This window comes from Spermophilus citellus, assembly GCF_964194105.1.
Source record: "Spermophilus citellus genome assembly, chromosome: 14".
In the NCBI taxonomy this organism is placed as follows: Eukaryota; Metazoa; Chordata; class Mammalia; order Rodentia; family Sciuridae; genus Spermophilus; species Spermophilus citellus.
Window position 1 is genome coordinate 31,483,336 of NC_138194.1, and position 24,425 is coordinate 31,507,760.

At 34.6% G+C, this 24,425-nt stretch overlaps 1 protein-coding gene across 2 annotated transcripts in view; it reads left to right on the forward strand.

Annotated features, from left to right (window-relative positions):
- The window catches only part of UBXN2B (UBX domain protein 2B), a 43,401-nt gene extending 21,531 nt beyond the window's left edge, over positions 1-21,870 (forward strand). The window contains exons 4-8 of one of the 2 annotated variants that reach the window (XM_081265589.1): positions 3,841-3,924; positions 4,704-4,813; positions 6,955-7,092; positions 15,576-15,737; positions 16,936-21,870. In XM_081265589.1, coding sequence (XP_081121715.1) covers positions 3,841-3,924; positions 4,704-4,813; positions 6,955-7,092; positions 15,576-15,737; positions 16,936-17,098 — 657 coding nt within the window. In that variant the 3' untranslated portion in view covers positions 17,099-21,870. Of the gene's footprint in view, positions 1-3,840; positions 3,925-4,703; positions 4,814-5,135; positions 5,225-6,954; positions 7,093-15,575; positions 15,738-16,935 lie in introns of those variants that run through there. The other variant, XR_014018699.1, reaches the window with a different exon arrangement.
- Positions 21,871-24,425: the final 2,555 nt, after the last annotated feature.

Sequence of the window (24,425 nt, forward strand, 5' to 3'; positions counted from 1 at the left end):
ATTTGATAAAGGAGCTAAAAACATGCAATGGAGAAAGGATAGCATCTTCAACAAATGGTGTTGGGAAAACTGGAAATCCATATGCAACAAAATGAAACTGAATCCCCTCCTCTCGCCATGCACAAAAGTCAACTCAAAGTGGATCAAGGAGCTAGATATCAAATCAGAGACTCTCCGTCTGATAGAAGAAAAAGTTGGCTCTGATCTACAGATTGTGGGGACAGGCTCAAAATTCCTTAATAGGACACCCATAGCACAAGAGTTAATAGAAAGAATCAACAAATGGGACTTACTTAAACTAAAAAGTTTTTTTTCTGAGCAAGAGAAACAATAAGAGAGGTAAATAGGGAGCCTACATCCTGGGAACAAATTTTTACTCCTCACACTTCAGATAGAGCCCTAATATCCAGAGTATACAAAGAACTCAAAACATTAGACAATAAGGTAACAAATAACCCAATCAACAAATGGGCCAAGGACCTGAACAGACATTTCTCAGAGGAGGATATACAATCAATCAACAAGTACATGAAAAAATGCTCACCATCTCTAGCAGTCAGAGAAATGCAAATCAAAACCACCCTAAGGGGGCTGGGGATGTTGCTCAAGCGGTAGCGCGCTCGCCTGGCATGCGTGCGGCCTGGGTTCGATCCTCAGCACCACATACAAACAAAGATGTTGTGTCCGCTGAGAACTAAAATAAATAAATAAATAAATTCTCTCTCTCTCTCTCTCTTAAAAAAAAAAAAAAAAAAAAAAAAAACCACCCTAAGATACCATCTCACTCCAGTAAGATTGGCAGCCATTATGAAATCAAACAACAACAAGTGCTGGGGAGGATGTGGGGGAAAAGGGTACTCTTGTACATTGCGGGTGGGACTGCAAACTGGTGCGGCCAATTTGGAAAGCAGTATGGAGATTTCTGGGAAAGATGGGAATGGAACCACCATTTGACCCAGCTATTGCCCTTCTCAGACTATTTCCTGAAGACCTTAAAAGAGCGTACTACAGGGATATTGCCACATCGATGTTCACAGCAGCACAATTCACAATTGCTAGACTGTGGAACGAACCCAGATGCCCTTCAATAGATGAATGGATAAAAAAAATGTGGCATTTATACACCATGGAGTATTACGCAGCACTAAAAAATGACAAAATCATGGAATTTGCGGGGAAATGGATGGCACTAGAGCAGATTATGCTTATTGAAGCTAGCCAATCCCTAAAAAACAAATACCAAATGTCTTCTTTGACATAATGAGAGCAACTAAGAATAGAGCAGGGAGGAAGAGCAGGAAGAAAAGATTAACTTCAAACAGAGACATGAGGTGGGAGGGAAAGGGAGAGAAAAGGGGAATTGCATGGAAATGGAGGGAGACCCTCATTGTTATACAAAATTACATATAAGAGGTTGTGAGGGGGAAGGGGAAAATAAACAAGGAGAGAAATGAATTACAGTAGATGGTGTAGAGAGAGAAGATGGGAGGGGAGGGGAGGGGGGATAGCAGAGGATAGGAAAGGTAGCAGAATACAACAGTTACTAATATGGCAGTATGTAAAAACGTGGATGTGTAACCGATGTGATTCTGCAATCTGTATTTGGGGTAAAAATGGGAGTTCATAACCCACTTCAGTCTAATGTATGAAATATGATATGTCAAGAGCTTTGTAATGTTGTGAACAACCAATAAAAAAAATAAAATAAAAGTTCTTCGTGGTGTTCCTTTTAATAATTATACCCACCACCTTCTCTCCTATCAGCCCTAATCTCTGACCACTGCTAATCTATTTCCTACCTCCATAATTTTATAATATTCAGAATGTGATACAAATTGAATAAAATATGACTTTTGGGGTGCATCCTTTTTCACTCAGCATAATCCCCTTGAGTTCCATCAGAATTATTGTATATTTCAGTACTTTGTCCCATTTTATTCCTGAGTAGCATTCTGTGGTATGGATATACCACTTTTTAAGTATTCATCTGTTGAGGCACATTTTAGTTGTTTCTAGCTTAATTTGCATTTTCTTTTTCATGTGCTTATTTGCCATTGTCTTTGTTATCTTTCTCAGTGAAATGTCTCTTTATGGCTTTTGCCTATTTTCTTTTGTTGTTTTTTGTGTTTTAAGACAGGCTCTTGCTACATTGCCAGGCTAGTCTCAAACTTTTGGATTCCAGCAATTCTGTTTTCTGAGTAGCTGGGACTACAGGCACACTTCAACTTGCCTTGTTGCACCCATTTTCTAACTGAATTGTTTTGTTACTGTTCAGTTTTGAGAAGTCTTTATATATTTTAATCAATATGGATTCTTGGGCACATATATGGTTTGCAAATACTTTTTCCCCGACACTGGAATTTGTATTTTCTTCCTCTTAATGGGTTATTTTGCAAAGCAAAAGTTTTAAATTTTAAAATCCAATTTATCTTTTTCTATTATGGATCATGGTTTTGATGTCTAATTTTCATCTACCTTTAGGTATAAAGATTTTTTCCTATTATCTAGAAAAGTTCTATAGTTTCACATTTTATATTTAAACCTATTGCCCATTTTAAATTAATTTTTACAAGGCATGAGATTTATATCAAAATACAGTTTTCTAGATGGGCGTGGTGGCACACGCCTGTAATCCCAGTGACTTGGAAGGCTGACACAGGAGGATCCCAAGTTCAGAGTCATCTTAGCAACTTAGTGAGGCCCAAAACAACTTAGAGAGACCCTGTCTTCAGATGTAAAATAGAAATGATTGGGGATGTGGATCAATGGTTAAGCACCCCTGGGTTCAATCCCTGGTTAAATATATATACATACATACATACATACATACATACATACATACATACATACGTTTTCCCTCATAAGGATGTCCACTTGCATTAGCTTTGTTTGTTGAAAAGGGCTCTCTTCCTTCCATTGCATTGCTTTAAACAGCTTTTATAACTATGTCAACTGATACAGTATTGGTATTTCGAAGACTTCAAGTGTGTTTGTCCATATATTTTTATAATCAGCATTTCTTAGTCTATAATTCCTCCCATCAAAATTATCTGGGGAGTTTTTCTAAACTACCATGTGACTTTGAGGCTCAATAGATTTGAGTTGTACCTAGACATGTGTTTTGAAAAAGCTTTTCTGATAATTTTGGTATTCATTGTTGAAAACCACTATTCTAAATGAAACCTAAATGTTAGTCTTCATTGTTTGTCAACCACTTGAAATTCTCTTTTCAGTCAGGCCTTAAGGTTATTTTAGTTTATATCAGTTCTCCAATTCTGAAGAAAAATATGGAATTGATATGATTTAGTTTATAGAAAAAAAAGCAATGTAATCATTAAAGACTCATTCAAGATATAAATGGTGATTAAAAGCAATGCTATTTTACTTCATAACTTATTTCTACCTCAGGAATAGAAGACCTTGTGGTAAGTACTACAAAAAATACAATCATAGCTAACTTCTTATACTTACGTAAACTTATAAAGTATGGAGCCTTTTTTCAAGGTAGTGTATACTTATTTATAAAATCCTTTCTTTGTTCTATGAAGCTCTTATAAGACATCATAAAATGTTTTCACATGTTTATACTTGAAAATACATTTCAGTGTATAAATGCATATCTTAGTTTTAGACACTAATGTTTTTGAGACAGACCTTAATTTCTTACTTAAGTACACTTTTCTATAATAGAAGAATTTTATACTACTATAAAATTTTCCTAAGAAGTATGAACCAATTTGGTAAATTATAATTTATCTAGTTTTAAAATATCAAATGTTATAATAGCACTTAGCTTAATATGTCTTGGTAAATTTTTAACTCACTTTCTGTGTATTTTAGTCATTTACAGGTGGAGGATACAGATTGGGTAATTCCTTTTGTAAGCGGTCTGAATATATCTATGGAGAAAATCAGCTGCAAGATGTAGGTACAATAGTCACAATGAAAATGTATAGGCGTTTGCCTTCAGTACTATTTATTTTAAGATTTAAACTTAATATCTTTTGTTGTTTTTTAATTAACATTTAATAAAAGGACCAATATGTGGTTTTCAGTCTCAATTTTAAGGTTTTGTAAAATCTCATTCATGCCTGGACATAGAGATTCATAACTAGTTGAAAGCATGTGTAATTCACTGTCAGAATTAACTTACATGTATAATAATTATTTTAAATTATATTCTGTAATAGTAATACAATGAGCTGGATTGTAAACATAGGACACCTAAAGTCATTCATTGTTTCTGTTGCCTTTGGAAATTTTGGAGTTAGAATTTCATTTTAAACATTAATAGTTCCTTGGGGTGTCACTAGAAGTTCAGTCTTGCCTCTTGGCTTAAATATTTAAGCTCTGGAATACAGAAGAGTTTGGGTAAGGTGGAAGAAAAGTATAGGAGTAGCAGGATGGCAGCTGGATGCTGTGTTGTTGCTTTTGTTTTCTCAGTGTCACATGAGTAATTATACTTCAAGTCCAGGATCCACCTGCAGGACCTTTAGTATTTGCAACCTTTGTCAATTTGATAAGCTTAAAATAAATCTGCTAAGCAAACACACAGGGTTTCATGTCTTTTAACTATGAATAAAGAATAGTGCAAATGGCTCTCTATTTAAATAAATAAATGGTGTAATATGTTTTGAGAGATCACATTTGAAACTTAAAACTATGGAGATGGGTTTTTAACTTTTTATTTCTGTGTCCAAAAGGTTCAAATTTTGCTTAAACTGTGGAGCAATGGCTTCAGTTTAGATGATGGAGAATTGAGACCTTACAATGATCCAACAAATGCTCAATTTTTGGAATCTGTTAAGAGAGGGTAAGATATTTTATTTGTATTCTATTTGTTAGTTAGAATGGGACTTTTTTATTTTTATTTAGTTTTTTAAACAGACTACCATTTAGTAGTGCATTACTAGTTTTTAAGAATGGACTACTGGAATATATTCGATAACTGACTACTGGGGAAATGCTTATTCTTTTTCTTTGTGGGGAAGGGGCATTGGATATTAGCCCCATTTTAAATCTGATGAAACTGTGGATTCAACTCCAAGAACAAACATCTTAATGTAATAAGTCATTGTATTAATGAGCACGTAGCTGCCCATCTACTAAGCCACTGTCCTGCTTACTGTTGACAGGGTGACTCATTGCATGTATGCCTGAAATTCAGCATCTTATATTAGAAAGCTTTTAAAGTGGCATTACTACTGGCAGAAGATTTCAAAAGGTTAGTTTGAAGTTATAATTTGTGGAAATGTTCCAAAGAACATTGTAACTCACCGGCCTTTCTTGCTAAAGGATGGGAAATCAATTGATTTTACCATAATAAAAGCTCTTCTGCATTGTGATTTCACTAGCTGAAAACGGGATTATTATCATTATTCCTAGGGTAGAACTACAACTAAATGCGTAAGGTTGACTATCAGTTAGGAGATTTAAGTAGCAGTAAGGGACCAGAGTAGATTATACTCTGTAGAAAATTGTAGATGCGGCCTTTCCAGGTGATGAAACATGTTCAGGAAGAATGGCTGAAGTGGCTCAATTCTTTGGAGTTGAAGTGACCAAGACGGAAAGGCATTTGAGAAGATGAATTAGCATAAGTTTTGAAATAAATTCTGCACAGATATTGTCGGGATACCAAACAAAGGCAAGATATGCAATAAACAGTATACTGAACTCACTGAGAAGATGGGTAGCAGTATATGATGGTAGCAAATACTCAAGTCAATTCTATGGACTCAAAAACTTACAGTCACTGGGAAGAGCTGGGTGGGGGAAATGTCTAGCTGCTAAGTGAAAACTAGTATTACTGTTGAAATTGATACTAATTTCAAGATGGTAAAAAAACATATTACTATCAAGAAAAATTTTAGAAAAGTCTCTTTGAAGAAAATGAATATCAGCTAGTAGTTCTTAACTATAAAAACCCATTATCTCTTTTTTATAGTATTTTTAATACTGTCTTCATTATCTTAAAAGAACTTATAGATCATTTATATTCTGCTTGTACACATTATTTCTTTTAAAAATGTATATATTATCTAAAATATATTGGAGAAATTAAGGTAAAGAGTTTATCACAATTTGTATTTCAGTTTGTAAATGTCCAAATATGAGCACACCATAAGAGTAGTTAGACATAAGTTACAGACATTTATAGTAGTTAGTGTATACCTCTGTGCAGTTTAGCACCTCTCTAATGTGACAAGTATAAACAGAATAATGAGGTATGTGAAGTCGTCAGCTTAATTACTACAAGTGACATTGCATTCAAGGACTTGATCAAGTTCTAGACAAAACAAAATGCAATCTTCCCTTGGTTTGTATGGTAGATATGCCTGGAAATGTCAAAATATATTAATGAAACACCTCAACAAGTGGATTTTATTTGTAGGACAGAAGTAGATTTGGGGCTGAGACATAATACAGTGTTGTCATCCATGTGAATCTCTGTCCGGGCACATGGTAAATCTGTGGAACCCAAGACAAGTCTTTGTTGTGTAAGACAAGTGCCCCCTTTGCCTGTAGCTCACATCTCCTGCGCCTGATGCTGAATGACAGCTGTGCTCACCAGTCACCTAGTGATTCAGGAACACCTGTGTTAGTTTTCAGAACTTCCTTCAGGGAGCTTAGAAGTAGACACTTAAATTAACTATTTGTCCTCATAGGAATTTTCTAATGCTAATTTAGCTATCAACTGCTATCTTACAATTTTAAAAATTTGGTTGTCACAGTGATAGCCAAAACATTGCTTTGCTGAGAATAGCTAAGAAACTGTGAGATAAGAAAGAGCAACTTGGACTAATCATGGAAATTTTTATAAGTTAAAAACTGTTGGTTTTTAGTGTAGCTTATAATCGATAACAGTAATCTCAACAATGTAGGTTAAGTTTTGAAAAACTTAACTAAAAGCTTCCTCCCCACTCCTTTTTTATTTTTATTTTTTTGTTTTTAAAGAGAGATTCCTCTGGAGCTTCAGCGACTGGTTCATGGTGGTCAAGTGAATTTGGATATGGAAGATCATCAGGATCAAGAATACATAAAACCTAGATTGAGATTCAAGGCTTTTAGCGGAGAAGGGCAAAAACTTGGAAGGTAAAATTCCTACAATGAGAAAAATTCTTCTTTGTTCAACCAGAATTTTCTTTGAGAATAAAAATACCAAAATGACTTGGGCAGTAAAAACTGAAGTATGAAGACCTTACTGGTGGAATTATATATGCAGAAAGGGGAAATAACTAGGGAATGATATTGGCCAGATTATATTGTGTGCATATATGAATATATAACAACAAATCCCACATCATAAGTAGTAGTTAGACATAAGTTACATTCTGTACATAATGCACCAATTAAAAAGAAGGGGAGAGAAAACAATGAATCAAACATGCAAATCTGATATTACTAGCAGGCAATATTTAGTAGCGATTATCACATTCCTGGTCCTCTAGGCACTTTGCATGCATTAACTCAGTAACAACTCTTTGATGTAGAGAAATATTATTACTCCATTTTGCAGATGCAGTAGTTTTCCTTAGGTGATTGAGTTGCTCATGAGCTTATGGGATTCAAACCCTGACACTCTGCAGTCTGTACTTTTCACCACTACTCCTTGTTTCAGATTTCATGGTTTCAAAGGAAAATCATAAAGAGTTGTCAAATAGATAAAACAGTGTATAACCTACATCACAACTTTAAACATGCATATCTACCATAAGTAACCAATAAGCTGTGTCCCTGCACTAAATAGGAGCAGTGTGCTTAGATGAGTGGTTTCCAATGATTTTTAAGCACCCACATTTTTTCTTTAAGTTATGAAAGCCCAATATGCAAAACCTGAGCTGCTCATAAATCTTATACATTTGTAAAAATTACCCTCTATCCACATATTGTAGATGATGTGAAATTGTGGCATTGGTGATGTTTCCAAAGCATACATCTTTCGAGCATCTTTTTCCTCCCCCACCCTCTCAGTGCTGGGATTGAACCCATACTAGGCATGCTCTACCTCTGATCTATATCCCCAAGTCGTCTTTGTCTTGTGCACACTATCCCCTTCTCCTTTCTCAAAATAGGAAGGAATTTAATATTGCTTCTTTATGCTTTGCTACTCCTAGTCTCCTTTTCTGTGTACTTTTCCCCTGCTAGAAACTGGTTCCTCAGACATACCAGGGAGCCTGGAATTTTCGTTGACCCAGCTTTATTTTTTAGGATTCAAACCTGTCACTACCTGATCAAACCGTACTTGGAGTTTTTCTCCTTCATTTCTTCTTACTGCCAACACAAGTCAGGACCACCACCACCACTCCCAGCCCGCAATACTGGGGATTGAACCTGAACCCAGAGGTGCTCTACATCCTAAGCCCTTTTATTTTTTTATTTTGACACAGGGTCTTGCCTGTTAATCATTAGCCATATGGTCCGAGTTCTGATTATAGAACCAGGCTGGCCTTGAATTTGCAATCCTCCTGCTGTCAAGCGACCAGCACGCTAGCTTCATACTAGAGGTCCTGAGCATAGAAGTTAACTAGTGAGATCAAAATGAAGACACATAAACTCAATTTACCTTTTTCTTGCCCAGCTCAGAGACAGCCCTTCCTGGCTCCTGCCTGGAGCCACCTGGTGTGGTAGCGAGGTTTACACAAGAGATCAGCAGGAGAGAGGAAGAGCACGCCAGAGAGTGGGCTTTTATTGAGGAATAAGAAATTCAGTGGAAAATTCCATCCAATGAAGGTCGAGGGGGACAGCATTCCAAGGTCAGGATCAATGATTGGTCTCAGGGTCAATGGTCAGTCACACCCCTACACGGAAGGGCTCTTGCACCTAAAAAGGGTGGGGATAAGTTCTGACACAGCTGGCCAGAATGCCTTACACCCAGTCAGGGAGGTACTCGATCACGTGTGAGAATGGCTTCCCACATCCTGCCTCAGTCCTTCTGAGTGAGTGGGATTACAGACATGCACCACTGTGCCCAACCAAGCTTCTCTTGCATTGTGTTATTTCTTCACTCCTCTTGTTTATATACTTAGAAAACAGTCCTCCCCCATCACCACCACATTTTTTTTTTTTTGTTTTAGCCCTTCTCTCTTTGGCTTGGTATTTATTGAGATTATGATTTTAATTAGAAGGAATAAAATGCCCAGTCATCTCTTTGCTACAAAGCTATTCTTTCTCTGTTACATAAAGTTTAACCAAGAATTAATATTGGAATATACATCCTTTAAAAAGTATACTAAATCAGAATTTAGACTGAATAAGGTAGTATAAAAGAAAAACAGGGCTGGGGTTGTGTCTCAGTGGTAGAAGCTTACCTAGCATGTGTGAGGCGCTGGGTTCAAATCTCGGCACCGCATACAAATAAATAAAAGGAAAGGTCTATTGACACCTTAAAATAAATAAATAAAACTACTGTTTTTTTAAAAAAGAACAACTAAGAGCCAATGGTTATAATATGCAAATTCAATTCGTGAAAATAAGAGTATTATCTGATGATAGTATCACAAATCTCAGCCTTTTTCCCTGTAAGACAAATAGCTAGAGAAAATGACAGAAAAGAAAGAAATATCTAAAAGAGTGACCAAGATCAGTGGTGAGAATGCCTGTTAATCATTAGCCATATGGTCAGGGTTCTGATTATAGAAAACAATCTACTTGCTATTTAAACTAGTAAGGGGTTTCTTACATGGTTTGTAAAATTTCTGGGAAAGACAGCAAACCAAGATTTTCTTGGTCAGGACATAGAAACACAATATAGCACTATTCTTAGAAAATACCTCCTGCCCCCGTCAGATGTCCAGTACCCACAAAGCTAGGGAAGAAACACAAGAACATTCCATCATGATTTATGTAGAATAGCTGAATGCCTTCGCCACCCTGGTGATCAGAAGAGCTACATAGCTTCCATTTCATAGGATTTATTTTGACCAAACAAGTTCAGTCGTCCCTTGGTGTCTACAAGGCTTTGGTTCTAGGATCCCTGTACAGTACATATCAAAATCCATGGATACTCAAGTCCCTTTATCTAGTATAGTCATGCCCTGCGTAATGACATCTCCGTCAAAAACAGATCACATATATGGTGATGGTCCATAGGATTATAATGGATCTGAAAAATTCCTATTGATTGGTGGAATAGTCACTCTAACATTATCGTACTACATAGTACATGTTTGTGGTGGTGCTGGTATAAACAAACCATCCATGCTGCCCCATACATAAAACTAGGGCACATACAATTACTTACAATGTATAATGTTTGGTGACCAATGACTAAGTTACTGGTTTTTATATTTACTATAAGTTTTATTGTTGTTTTAGAGTGTATTCCTACTTATAAAGAGAAAATTTACTATAAGGCAGTAGGCTGTTTATTGGCAACAGTCTTAGACATCTCGTGTTTATCACATCTCTTGCTTACATTATTTTCTTTGTGCTTGATTTGATTTTATATTTTGTTAATCATAGCTTTAGGTCGGACATATGTACGTTGTATAGGCTAAGTGTGTAAGTACAATCTGTGATCACACAGCAATGGAATCATCTAATGATACATTTCTTAAGTGACACTTAACTATTTTCTTATAACTTATACACATCCTCCCATACACTTTGTCATCCCTAGATTACTTATAATACCTAATACAATGTAAGTGCTATGTAAATGGTTATTATACTTTATTTAATGAATAATGACAATCCGTAGATGTAAGAACCCTCAGATATAAGGCAGATGGTATAGGTTTGTTTGGTAAGAGGGTAGATTTATAAAAACCAAGCTACTGGGAATCTGAGAAATGTAGTCTTTAGATTTTTCAGCTTCACATATATAGAAAATTTAAACTAGAAAGAAATTTGGGTGATAATGTGAGCCTTTATACGGATGAACTCAAATGTTGATTGAGTAATATTTCTAAAAAAAGTGAAGGATCTCTAAAGTTTACATTAAGGTTTTACATTAAGAAATATTTTATGAGACAGAAGGTGGTAGAGCGCATAAGGCCCCAAGTTTAATCCCCAGAACCAAAAAGAAAAGAAAGAAATATATTAAAATAAAAGTTTCATAGTGAAGCTTCATATCCTTGGAAAGTAACTTTCTAATATGATTCATTTCCCCAGAGTTCTAGGCAATTGTTTACAAAACACACAAAAAAGAAGCAAATAAAGCAGAAAGGGCATTTTCTTCCATGGATGTCAGTCTAATTACAAACTGAACGTTACATTGATGAAAACTAACAGTTTTTTATTGTGATATGCCAATAATTATGGGGTAAATTTAAACACAATAAAAACATTACCCAGTACTCTCATGTAACAGAAACAAACAATTCATAGATGGGAAACTGCACATTTCTATAATGAGAGAATAAATGTATTATTGAATAAAAGAGCTTGGTGCGCTATAGTAAAGCCCTAAAAATAAAAGACCTAGAAAACACAATCATTTTGATAGGGTGGATTATAAGACATTCACCAAAGGCTTTTGAACTGTAATGATATGTCGTAACTTGAAGCAAATCTCTTAATGCTTAAAAAAATGGTCATCTCCTGTTTTCCTAAGACTCTGCTTGCTACCCTGTCCCACAAAGCCATAGCACATGAAGTTTGACTTCATCTTGGTCCCTGGATCCTTGTTTCATTTGCTGTGAAGAAGCTTTTTAGTTTGATTCCATCCCATTTATTGATTCTTAATTTACCTCTTGTGCTTTAGGAATCTTGTTGAAGAATTCCTAAGCTAACATGATGTAGATTTGGGCTTACTTTTTCTTCTAGTAGGTGCAGGGTTTCTGGTCTAATGTTGAGGTCCTTGATCCACTTTGAGTTTTGTGCAAGGGTCTAATTTCATTTTATTGCATGTGGATTTCCAGTTTTCCTAGCACCATTTGTTGAAGAGGCTATCTTTTCTCCAATCTATACTTATGGGGCCTTTGTCTAGTGTGAGATGACTGTATTCATGTGTGTTTGTGTCTTCTCTGTTGCACAATTGGTCTTTGTGTCTGTTTTTGTGCCAGTACCATGTTGTTTTTGTTACTATAGCCCTGTAGTATAATTTCAGGTCTGATATTGTGATGCCTCCTGCTTCACTTTTCTCAATGAGGATTGCTTTGTCTACTCTGGGCCTCTTATTTTTCCAAATGAATTTCATGGTTGCTTTTTCTATTTCTATGAAGATATTAATTCTGCCTGTTCAAGAACTTGGGAGATCTTTCCATTATCTAAGGTCATCTTCAATTTCTTTCTTTAGTGTTCTGTAGTTTTCATTGTAGAGGTGTTTCACTGCTTTTGTTACGTTGATTTCCATATAGTTTTTTCAGGCTACTGTGAATGGGGTAGTTTTCTTAATTTCTCATTCAGTTTATTTATCACTGATGTATAAGAACACAATTGATTTACATGTGTTAATTTTACTCTGCTGAATTTATTTATGAGTTCTAGAAGTTTTCTAGTGGAATTTTTGGGTCTTCTATGTATAAAGTCATGTCATGTGCAAATAGGGATAATTTGAGTTTTTCTTTCTAACAGGAACTTTATTACTCTCTGCATCCAAGTCTATTAATGTCTCTATGTACCCTTCTCACCTTCATTGAATTTGAAGAAAAATGTGGTTTTCCTCCTATTTGAGGGAATTAGTACCCTCATATCCTTTCCTCTTATTTGCTTAGAAATGTTGTTTCACCAGTTAACTTCACTTTCTTTAAAAAAATTTTTTTAATGTAAAGCTTAAAACATTAAACCATTATGTAAAAATATTACTATGGTTTTATCAATTGAATGACAAACAGAAAGTTTTAAGTAGCAAATAAGCGTGACTTTGAAATCTCAGTAGTAAATTTAATTTTCTAAAATGGTTTATTTAAACCATATCTTCATCTCATCCACTGTTTATCTCTGATTCTGAGCATGTCTTTTGATCTATGACTCAATCCTTTCTGATAAAATGATATGGGGGCCTATATGATCTTGAAAGTTCATCCATGTCTGTTTCAAATGTTGTTCACATAATTTCATTTTGACATACACACATTTTAAAAAGAAACACATGATCGTTCTTTCCCTACCTGGTTTCCCCATTCTGTACTTTCATGTTTTAGAAGAAGCTTGTCTGATCGGAATTTCCTAAACACAAAACATTAGATTACAGAAGTATCAATCTGAGGCAGTTTTATATCATGGAAGTGAGCCCAAAACATTCCTCATTTATCAATAGGGTTAATGGGGCTAGCTTTTCTTTCCAGAGTTGTCCTTAGGATAAGAATTTTAATGTTCAGAGCTCACCTTCAAGTAGTAAAAACTTCCTAAGATCATTGAAATGCCTTTGTATCCTAATGAATTTAATCTTTACAACAATAGTGCTCTTGTCTCTTTTACCAACAAGGAAACTCGGGCACAGTGAGGGTTAGTGACCTGCCCAAGGTCACACACCTTATCAGTGGCAAATTATAACCAAGTAATCTGACTTCAGGATCTATGCTGTTAACCATTATGCAGCATTGCATCACAGCATGATTTAAAGGAAATAATGTGATGTTGATGATGGTGGTAGATGGTGTTAATAATAATAATGTATGTAGCTGATTATTGGTGAGGTAGAGAAGGTCCTTAGCCTTCTGTATCTTCTCTTTGATTTTCTTTCCTCTGCTTTGGGTAAAGGACACTGGACTATTGGTACAATAAACCAGCTTGGTCATGCAACTACTTAAGTCCTCAATTCCAAACTTGAGGGAAAAAAATTTCTTAATGTCTGGTCATTTATTATAAATTGTTATTTTCTTCTTTTTTGTGTGTGCCATATATAGTCTCAGTTTCTAAAATCTGTGTGAGGAAGTTGCTGGGAAAGTGTTAGCTAAAGAAAGCAGATGTGAGTTGACTACCTTACTGTATATTATGAGAAACTTTCTGAATAAGAGAAAGAGGTATGATAAGTTTGGTTTGATTTTGCTCTAAAGCTCAAATGTTATAGAACTTTCATATAAGAAATTAACTCATATAGAATCCATCTAATGCCCTTCAGTAGATGAATGGATTAAAAATGTGGCATTTATATACAATGGAATATTAGTCAGCACTAAAAAATAACAAGATCATGGCATTTGTAGGCAAATGGATGGCATTAGAGCAGATTATGCTAAGTGAAGTTAGCCAATCCCTAAAAAACAAATGCCGAATGTCTTCTCTGATATAAGGGGGCTGACTCAAAATGGGATAGGGAGGAAGAGCATGAAAAGAAGACTACCACTAAATAGGGAAGAGAGGTGGGAGGGAAAAAGAGGAAGAAGGGGAGTTGCACGGAAGATGGAAGGAGAATCTCATTGTTATACAGAATACATATATGATGTTGTGATGAGAAAAAGAAAAAAAAGTGTGTCACATTAGATTGGATGGAGAGAAAGGATGGGAGAGGAGGGGAGGAGTCGGGGGGATAGGAAGGGCAGCAGAATAGAACAGACAATATGATTGATGTATGTACATTCCATGTATGTATTATATGTCAAAGTACATTCTGTCACATATGACTAAAAAAATGAAAATAAATCGTATGGTTAAAAAAAAAGAATCCATCTAAATCTCAATATTTTAGAATAAATGTTAACACTGAAAGAATCCCCCAAAATGAGAGAATATTGATTTTATTTTTTGACAAAGAATTTGGCTCCATTTGTTCTAATTATAACCAAAAGATCACTCTATTTTGACATAAGCTTTTAATTTATAATGACCGATCATCTTGTTAGCATTAGAAAGCAATGTTCGAAGAAACTTCATTATAAATGTATCACCATGAACAAAAATACATTCTTTCTTAATACTTGGGTTTTTTTTCATTTTTGCAAAGCAGTAACTACTGAAATCAGATATTTTTAAATAATACTAGCCAAACAATATTGTTTGATGCTGTTAGTATGTGCAATAATAGCTGCCACCTGAGACATTGTCTTCTACATGGCATATTAAGGACTTACTGGGGTAACATGCCTTCGTAACAGTATTATCTTCCCCTCCCCCATTTTATAAAGGATAGAACTAAATTCAAAGAAATTGACTTACTCAGTTTTACATAATTAACAGCTGAGATTTGAAATAAAGTTTATCTGTCATTCTTTGACATCAACTCAAATTTGCTTTGGTTTCTAACTAAACTGTTGAAATATCACAGAGATAAAGAATGCAAACTTAGGTTTTTGAGAGATTAGATAAATAAATGAGCATCATAGGATCCCAAAGAATTTTTTTTAAGAGAGAGAGAGAGAGAATTTTTTAAAAATATTTATTTATTTTTCTTAGTTTTCAGTGGACACAACATCTTTGTTTGTATGTGATGCTGAGGATCGAACCCGGGCCACAAGCATGCCAGGCGAGCGCGCTACCGCTTGAGCCACATCCCCAGCCCCCAAAGAATTTTAATATAACAAAAGAGATTGAAAGAAATGGAGGAAACTAAAATAAAATCATATTCTTCTTTGTCCAAAAGTTATATGAGGGATAACTTTAGAATCAGCTATAGATCTAAGTGTTTACTGTCTTTAGTTGGTCATGTCTAGTATATTCAGTTGTGTTCTAATTCTTAAATTCTTCTTTCTTAGCCTTACACCTGAGATAGTCAGTACACCTTCCTCCCCAGAAGAAGAGGATAAGTCAATACTTAATGCAGTTGTTCTTATTGATGATTCAGTGCCAACTACAAAAATTCAAATCAGGTTAGCAGATGGGAGTCGTCTGGTACAAAGATTCAATAGTACACACAGGTAAGCTGCTTTACCAGCCAAGTGTCTAGTTTGCTGTTACTAAACTAAGTAACACTGTATACAACTTGAGTAATACATAATATGACATTCTGTAGCTTCACTTTCAAAGTAAATTTTTGTCAGAAAGAAATATTTGAAAGGATAAAACCTGCTGGGCATGGTGGCACATACCTGTAATTCCACGGTCCTAGGAGGCTGACACAGTAAGCCACCTGCAGCAACTTAGTGAGATCCTCAGTAACTGGCAAGACCCTGACTCAAAATGAACTGGGGTTGTAGCTTAGTGGTAGAGCACCAGTGGGTTTAATCCTCAGTACAAAAAAAAATAATAATAAGATAATAGCTGTGCATAAGAAATGAAATAGATGATAATCCCTGTAAACCATCCAAATATTAATGTTAATTCAGCTATCATACAAAAACTAAGAGCTATAGTTTTGCATTGTTGCTAAAACCATATGAAGTAGAATCAGATGTAATTTAATATAAGTTTATGTGTCATTAACTATAATACTTCAGATAAACAATTTTAAATGTCCCTTTAATATTTATTTTTACTTTATTTGTTCATCGAAAAAGACTGTAAAGAATACATTTATAATTTTAGTTGAGTTACTGTGCATGTGTAAAAGTGATTTTTAGAATTATTTCTACAACTTAACACTTTGCATAGTTTTAGACTCACCCTTCCATATGCCAGTCCAACTTACCTTTTTCTGAGTCATATGCTGCTAATATATTCTATATCCTAAAAAAACTATGGCCTATACTTTAAATATAATAATATTGTTAATAACTTTTTTTAATAAGTTGTCTAAAGATTGTTTCTATTTTACAGTAAATGTTAGGTACACTCCAAAGTTAATATTCGTATTTCACTTTGAAGAACTAAGATGAATTCTTCCATTGAAATTATTTTAAGAAAGTTACAGCATATTTATTTATTTATTGTAATTGTAGATGTATAGCATGCCTTTATTTTATTTGCTTATTTTTGTACACGGTGCTAAGGATCGAACCCAGTGCCACACACATGCTAGACAAGCACTCTGCCACTGAGCCCAAGCCCCAGCCCAAAGCATGTTTAAATCACAGTTGGAATTATGTAATTTTGTATTATGATTTTATGATTGTAGCTAATAGCTTGCATGAAAATATGCATTTTCTATAACAAATTATTTTTGTCTTATTTCTTTAGGATACTGGATGTTCGGAACTTTATTATACAGTCCCGTCCTGAATTTGCAACTCTTGACTTCATTCTGGTGACTTCATTTCCAAATAAAGTGCTGACAGATGAAAGCCTGACATTACAAGAAGCAGATATTCTTAACACTGTGATACTCCAGCAACTAAAATAATATTGCTGCTGTCTATGCAATAGCATATAGGAATAGTTAATGTGCCATATTAATAAGAAAACTACTCCCAGCATAAAGACAACCAAATTTTTTTATTATTTCTACAAATAAGTTTTGGTTTTATTGTTTTTCTATCTTCCAGCCTTTAGATGAATTTGGACTATGGGTAGATCTTGAGTTTGTTGCAGGGCTAGCTTCTGTTGATAGTTTTTAAATTCCTAGGCAAACCTGTTTGTTACATGCCCAGTGTTAATGTAGCAACATTTGTTTGCAGAGAAAATGAGCAAAACCCCTTTTTGATAAACTCATTGATGAAATTCACACTGAATTTTCCTGATGCAGCAGTGACCAACAGTCATTAAAAATTCTTTTGATAAATAAGTTGAAATTTCTCTTTAATATATACTGAAAGTATCTGTATTCTGATTTTGAAATTGTTTGATTATATAATTATTTCTCCTATTAAGGTTTTACACATTCCTTTAGTTAACTGATTTAGTATTACAAAATATGATTTTTCCTTGTATTTTGTAAGTCATTGGTTCTTGAGAAGATATAGTAAGAAGCACTTTAAAATCAAGTAATTATAATCTCTCCCAGAGCCTGACTTGATCATGTTCATTTATTCATTCAACAGACATTTCTAGGGGATCAACTAAATACTATTGTTAAGTGCTCAATCCAGAATGTATTCTACTCCAGAAAAAAAAAAAAAACTACTCTATAAATACAGGAATATAACTTTAGTCAGATAAGACTGAATCTAAAGAATTAACCCCATAAATATTTGCCATTTCTGCTGAAGCCAGGTACTTCCCAAATGGGGAAAGTTACATTAGGAATGAGGACAAAGCTTTTCTTTTTCCCAGATGCCACTTCACCTTTGATCATCACTTCTGGTTAGTTTCATATTGCTGCCATAACAAATTATAGAACTTATAGTTTAAAGTAACAGATGTGGTATCTTTTAATTCTATAGATAAATGTTGAGCATGGCCTTCCTGTGTCAGAATGAAGGTGCTGGCAGGGCTGCATTCCTTTGAGGGGACTCTAGAGGCAAGTCATTTGCTTAGCCTTCCAGCTTCAAGAGTCCACCTGCATTCCTTGGCTTGTGGCCCCTTCTGCCATTTTAAAAACCGGCACCATTGCATCTCTCTTGACAATAGCCTGTAACACTTCTCTGGTTTTAAAGACTTGTGCGATTAGACTGGATCAACCAGATAATTTGGGATAATCTCCCCCAGCTTAAGAACCATAGTAATCATATCTACAAAGTCGCCTTTACCATTTAAGGTTACATGTTCACAGGTTTGGGGATTAAGACATGAACATGGAGGAGACAAGTTAGTCTTATGCCTCTCTCAAAGATTCGCATCCATTCCATGTAAATTCTCCCCATCCAGAGGTGCTCAAAATTTTCAGCCTGTTAAAACATCAACTCAAGAATCTACAATATTACCTGAGTTTCACCAGCTCAAAACCCAAGTTTCATTTAAATTCTCTAAGTTAAATATAAGAGATGATCTGGGTGTGATTCCTTGGTCATAATTCCTTCCCACCTTTGAACCTAGAAATTATCTGCTCTGAATTGTAATGGCAAAACAGCTGTAGAATAAAGTTAAACTCCTATTCAGAAAATAGGCAATGGAGTGAAGAAAGGAGCCGCTGGAGCCAACAGTTTACAAATCCAGCCAGACACACTCTATTAGGTTTCATGGCCTAGGATTAATGTATGACTCATAGCTCAGTCCTCTAGGCTTGTGACTCCATCTCATCATCTTTCCTTTTCTCAAAAGTAGGACATGGTAGCAGCTGAATAGTTTTATCACCTTGTTTGTTCCTTTTTTAATGTCATATTCTATACCTTTCAGATTAAGATGGCAGACTTTCTGATGGTATAATATTGTCAAAAACTTGTGGGCCTCCTGCATATGTTGTGGAGCTCCATTAGATAGGAGACTCCTCCACACATCTTCCTAAATAGTTTCATCTCTGTTTTTAGCTTTTCCTGAAATAATTGAGATCTGTGAGTCACACCCTTAATATCTTCAGAGAGCCTTCTGTGTGATAGAATACTCACCTCTTGATTTTTCTGGGGTATCAGCAAAATGTTATATAGCCACACCCTTATATTTCTGTAGAGCAGGCTTTCCTGACAACGACTCGCTAAATTTTAGTGTCTTGCCAGTGGGGTAGGCTGAGAATTTCCTAAGTCATCCAGGCCTAGATTCCTTGTGTTTATCTGTCTACTTTTACATTGGATTACAATCAGCTGGAAGAAAGCAGATCAGATCTTCTGATCTGCTTGGAAATAACTAAATGTTTAAGTTTACAGTTCATATATTATTTCTTCTAATAATCTATTCTCAATCAATTTAGCTATTCACCCTAGAGAATACCTAAATCACTACCAAGCCCCTTAACTTCCTTCAAGCCCTCCTTTGCATTAACTTTCAGATTTCTATGAACGATCTGTTTAAGACAAATGAAGCTCTTACTGTCGTGTTCCTCAGAATTCTTTCAGCCGCTACCCACTGCTTAATTCTAAAGCCATTTCTACCTTTTTTGGTATTTGTTACCTGCTACCAAAAAGCATTCCACTTTCAGGTGTCTATGCACTGCCAGTTGACTTGAATGTGTTTCTGAGAGATTTGAGAGTCACCTTTCCCTGAGATCACGGTTATTTCAAGGAGTGAGCTAGGTAGAGGTTTTAATCTTGGGAGTACTACTAGAACTATTGCAGGGTCAATGTATTGAATCTGTCCCTTCAGAGAATTCTTCTCAGTGTCACATAGAGGAAGAAGATTCTTCCTAAGTTTCTCTGCCACAATAGGAAGCCATGTTCCTTTCCACTTATTAAAAATAACATAAATAATAAGAGTTCCAATTCAAAAATACTATCAGGGGGAAAAAAAACCTCCCTTTTAAATAGAGCAAAATTATCTTCCTAAGGAAACAAGAAATGAATTTTTATTTTTTCTCAGACAAGAAGTCTTACTATGTTGGGAGGCTGGCCTCAAACTCCTGGGCTCAAGCAATTCTCCTGCCTCAGCTTCCAGATTAGGTGGGATTATAGGTGCATGCCACCAGGCCTAACAAAAATAAGCTTTTTAAATAAAAGGGCATTGCCCTGTTTTGGATTAACAAAACAGGAAAAAAAATAACCAAACCTTGTAAAATTATTTCAGATTTCCTTCTGATTTCTTATCAGTTACGTGGAGTGCCTACAGATGTACATATAAAAATAACTGCCATTTTTGTGTATAATAGTCTTCCAAAGTAGATTTACCTTAGAATTAAGTAGACAGAACGTTTGAACAATACTTTCACTTGTGCTGCAGTGTTTTATTTCACTGAGAGTCATTTTCCTGTATTATTTTTACTATCACAGTCATTATAACTTTAAAATGTATAATCATCTCAAAAAAGATCATCACAATGAACAATTAGACAAATGTGAGACAGTTTTGCATGATATATATAATTTAAAAGTTTGAAATGTGTGTATACCAATAAAGAATGTTATCACTGAAAGCTTTTGAAAATGTTTCACAGTTTCTTTGATTTGCAGTTCTGGTCGAGTAATTGAATAGATGATTTTAAATGTGATTAATTTCCTGTGATTTAATTGTGCTTTGTCCGTATTTTTGGAGAGCAGAGAAGGATCTCCTTTTCGTGAACTTAAAGTTTCCACACTTAAATTAGCTATACAATACATTTTCTGTTGTCAAATCATTGAATTAAGGAGTGTTTTAGGGGTAGGAGAGTAAAGTGTGGGACCAGTGCCATTTTTCCTCACACAGTTCTCTTTCTTGTCCTTCTATGACTTCTCTACCTACAGTGGCACCATAGCACTGGTGAAAATGGCCTACAGTTCGAGAAGATATTTAAGACAGTGACTTTTTCTCACTCTGCTATTCAGAATAGAGTATTCAAAATATGTGCTGCATGTACTTTTTATTTGATATCTCTGTATTGACATTTTGGTTTGTGATCTGTGTATCTATATAGTGTAATTTTCAGTGTACCTTTTAGAACGTAATTATAAGATGTCCATTGTGGCTTCTATATTTAATATCTTTCCCATTTTTCAGTTTCATCTTTGGGGGAAAGGCTTGATTCTTTAAATGCTAATAGGTTTTGTCATTTTTATCCTATAATCAGGAATAGTAAAAACTACAGTTCTTAGTTTTCTATAGACATCCGTTAATTAAAAAGTAGAAACTTAATAAGTACTGCAGATATTCAGATATCAGGCTTAAAAGTAAAATTTCAAGCGTATTTGAGAATAAGTGGAAGTCCTGCTGGCAGTAGCCTGGAATTTTTAAATGGGTCTTGGGTTTCAGAGTAAAGGTAGTAAGATGAAGTAATATCTTAAAGAAATGTTCATTCTTTTTTCAGATTTATATCAGGTTCAACATTCTGTGGGATAAGATGGTCATTTTTATTAATGTAATAAAATTATATGCAAATACCATGTTTTATATATGCTTTTATACAATACATAATATTGAAACTAGGAGGGATTTTTCACCCTTGAAAACTTATTCTAAATTTTCATAGATGTTAGTGTTCGAAATATTGTGTAGATAGCAATTCAAACTAGTTTGACTATATTCTTTAATGTTAAGCATATGATTCACTTTCATAAGGAGTACATATTTTAGAGATAACTGAATTTATCATTTACTGAAGAGCTACCTACAGGGTTTTACATTTCCGGCAACATATTGTGATAAATGTCAGTTGTTATTACAGTTTGTCATTCTGAGCTAAGCTTAATAAATGCAACTTCTTAAGAGAAACCTCCTTTGATGCTTCAATCTTAAGTCATTCCTTGTCTCTCTTTGTTGCTCCTTATCGTTATTAATACCTGATATTTTCATGTTAATTTGCTTAACTTTTGTTCCTATCTGCCCTCTTCCCATTCTGCCAAACTCTGGGAAAGTGATTCCAGGAGAACCAGGACTTTGTTTTATCTAGTTCTGTATCCTTATAGCAACAAGCAATATCTTAGCCCTAAGCCATAAGAGTCACTATGCATTAATGGTTGATAATAAATCAGCAAATGAAAAATGGAACCCTCTGGATAGTGAAAGAATGTTTTTTTTTTTTAAGAGAGAGAGAGAATTTCAATATTATTTTTTTTTCATTTTTTGGCGGACACAACATCTTTGTTTGTATGTGGTGCTGAGGATCAAACCTGGGCCACATGCATGCCAGGTGAGCGCGCTACCACTTGAGCCACATCCCCAGCCCAAGAATGTTTTTAAGATGAGAAACTCAGAATAGTGCCAACAGAGTTGATGAAACTTTTTTCTTTTCTTTTCTTTTCTTTTTTTTTTTTTTTTGCAAGCTGCTGAGGATAGAAGCCAGAGAAGTGTTTTACTACTGGACTACACCCCAGACCCATTGTACATTTTGATTGGGTTTTAAAAGGAGGAAGATAAAAAATTCTAGAAGTGTCAGCCTCAATTCATTTGCCAGAGTAGTATCATCTGCAGCTGTCAATGAAGTGTCCTGCCAGTTCTTTATGATAGTATTAGGTGAAAACAATTATGGAAAGTCTTCATGAAGAACCAACAGTGTGTGAAATACCTGAGATTTTTTGCATGCCAGTTATGATAAGTGATGTTATTCTAGACGTGGAGTTAGAGTACCACTCTAAGGAAGATGTAATGGAAATACCTTAATCTGTTTAGTACCTCTTATTTGATTACTCTGAAATAACCAAAGGTATGCTGGTCATTTGTCATGTAATCTAATTGCATACAGTTTGGTTTTTCTTTTTTTTTTATGTAGGTAATACAGTGCTAGACTGTATAATAGCTACTCAAAATAATTTCAAATAATTTAACATTTTTAGACATTGGTATTTTAGTTTGGAATTAATACCACATTATTTATCTGTTATTTTACTACAGATATCCCAGGAATGTGAAAGAGGTGTTAATGAAATTTAACCACAGCAAATTGAGAGTATACAACTTTTTAATATTGAAAAGCTACAGAAAGTAATGAGACATTAGAGGCTTTAATCACATGGTACTCATGACTCTGAATAAACCCGTTTTGAGGAGCTGTTGACTTTGGCTACTCTTAATTTGGCTGAACTTAGAAAGAATACTCGCACTTTCATTATATATTGTTCTTGTTCTCTAAATTAACTCCATTATGCAATATTCCACTCAAGCAAAGGCGGCAGAAATGACTGAAGTTACAGATTTCCAAATAACCTTTATAAACAGATAAGAATGTCTGCAAACATGCGTAAATTTCAGTGTTCTTGGATTATTTTTCAGAAAAAAATGATGTCATAAAACTCTTAACTTTGATATTTCTTAAGAGTACCTTTTATATAAACTGTTCAGCCAGTGCTAAATTTCCATAGATTTCTTTTTACTAATTATAAATATAAATCTCAAATATCTTTGACATTAGAAATCACACTAAACCTTTATATTCTAAGACATCGGGTTCTCTGGGTGGAATCCTTTAAATAAGAAGTGACTTTTAATACAAAACTATATCCACAGGCATCTTAATCCTTTTGTATTTTTATTTTTGTTTTAGTCTTTCTGTATTTGATGTAATGAAAATGGCAAAGAGGTTTGATTGGATTCCGGGTCATCTCCTTAGCCCAAAGAGTATGCAATGTGCATTAATTTTATCTGACCTCATGTGTAAAGGACCACTGGATTATTCACAAACTGTAATTTTTTTCTTCTCTAGGTTTTTAAATTAAGAGGATCTAAATCTATTATTTAAAATAATATAAAAATATTTGCATTTCTAGAAGTTTTTAAATAAATGTGCTCAATTTTTATTTCATACCTACAAATAGATCCCCTAATTTTACTAATGCACATGGGTCCCGAACCTCAGATTTTAATTAGCTAATTGCATTTAAGTATATGAAAAAGTGTATTTTCTCATCTTTCTTCCTGCTATAAACAATAGTGCTTACTTATAGTATATATGTCAAAATATATAAAAAGCTTATGTATGTAGGAGTTAGTAATGAGGGTGATTCTTTTTGGTTTTTTTTATATACTCTTAAATCTCCAGACAATGTATAAGCTTTCATTTCCTATTCTTTTCTTGAATTATTCATGTATTTTCTTTGTTCATATACATTTTTTCCTTTTTTAATATTTATTTTTCAGTTTTCAGTAGACACAACATCTTTATTTTTGTTTTATGTGGTGCTGAGGATCGAACCCAGCACCCCACGCATGCCAGGCGAGCGTGCTACCTCTTGAGCCACATCCCCAGTCCTCCTTTTTTTTTAAGTACTGGGAATTGAACCCCAGGAAATTCTAGGCAG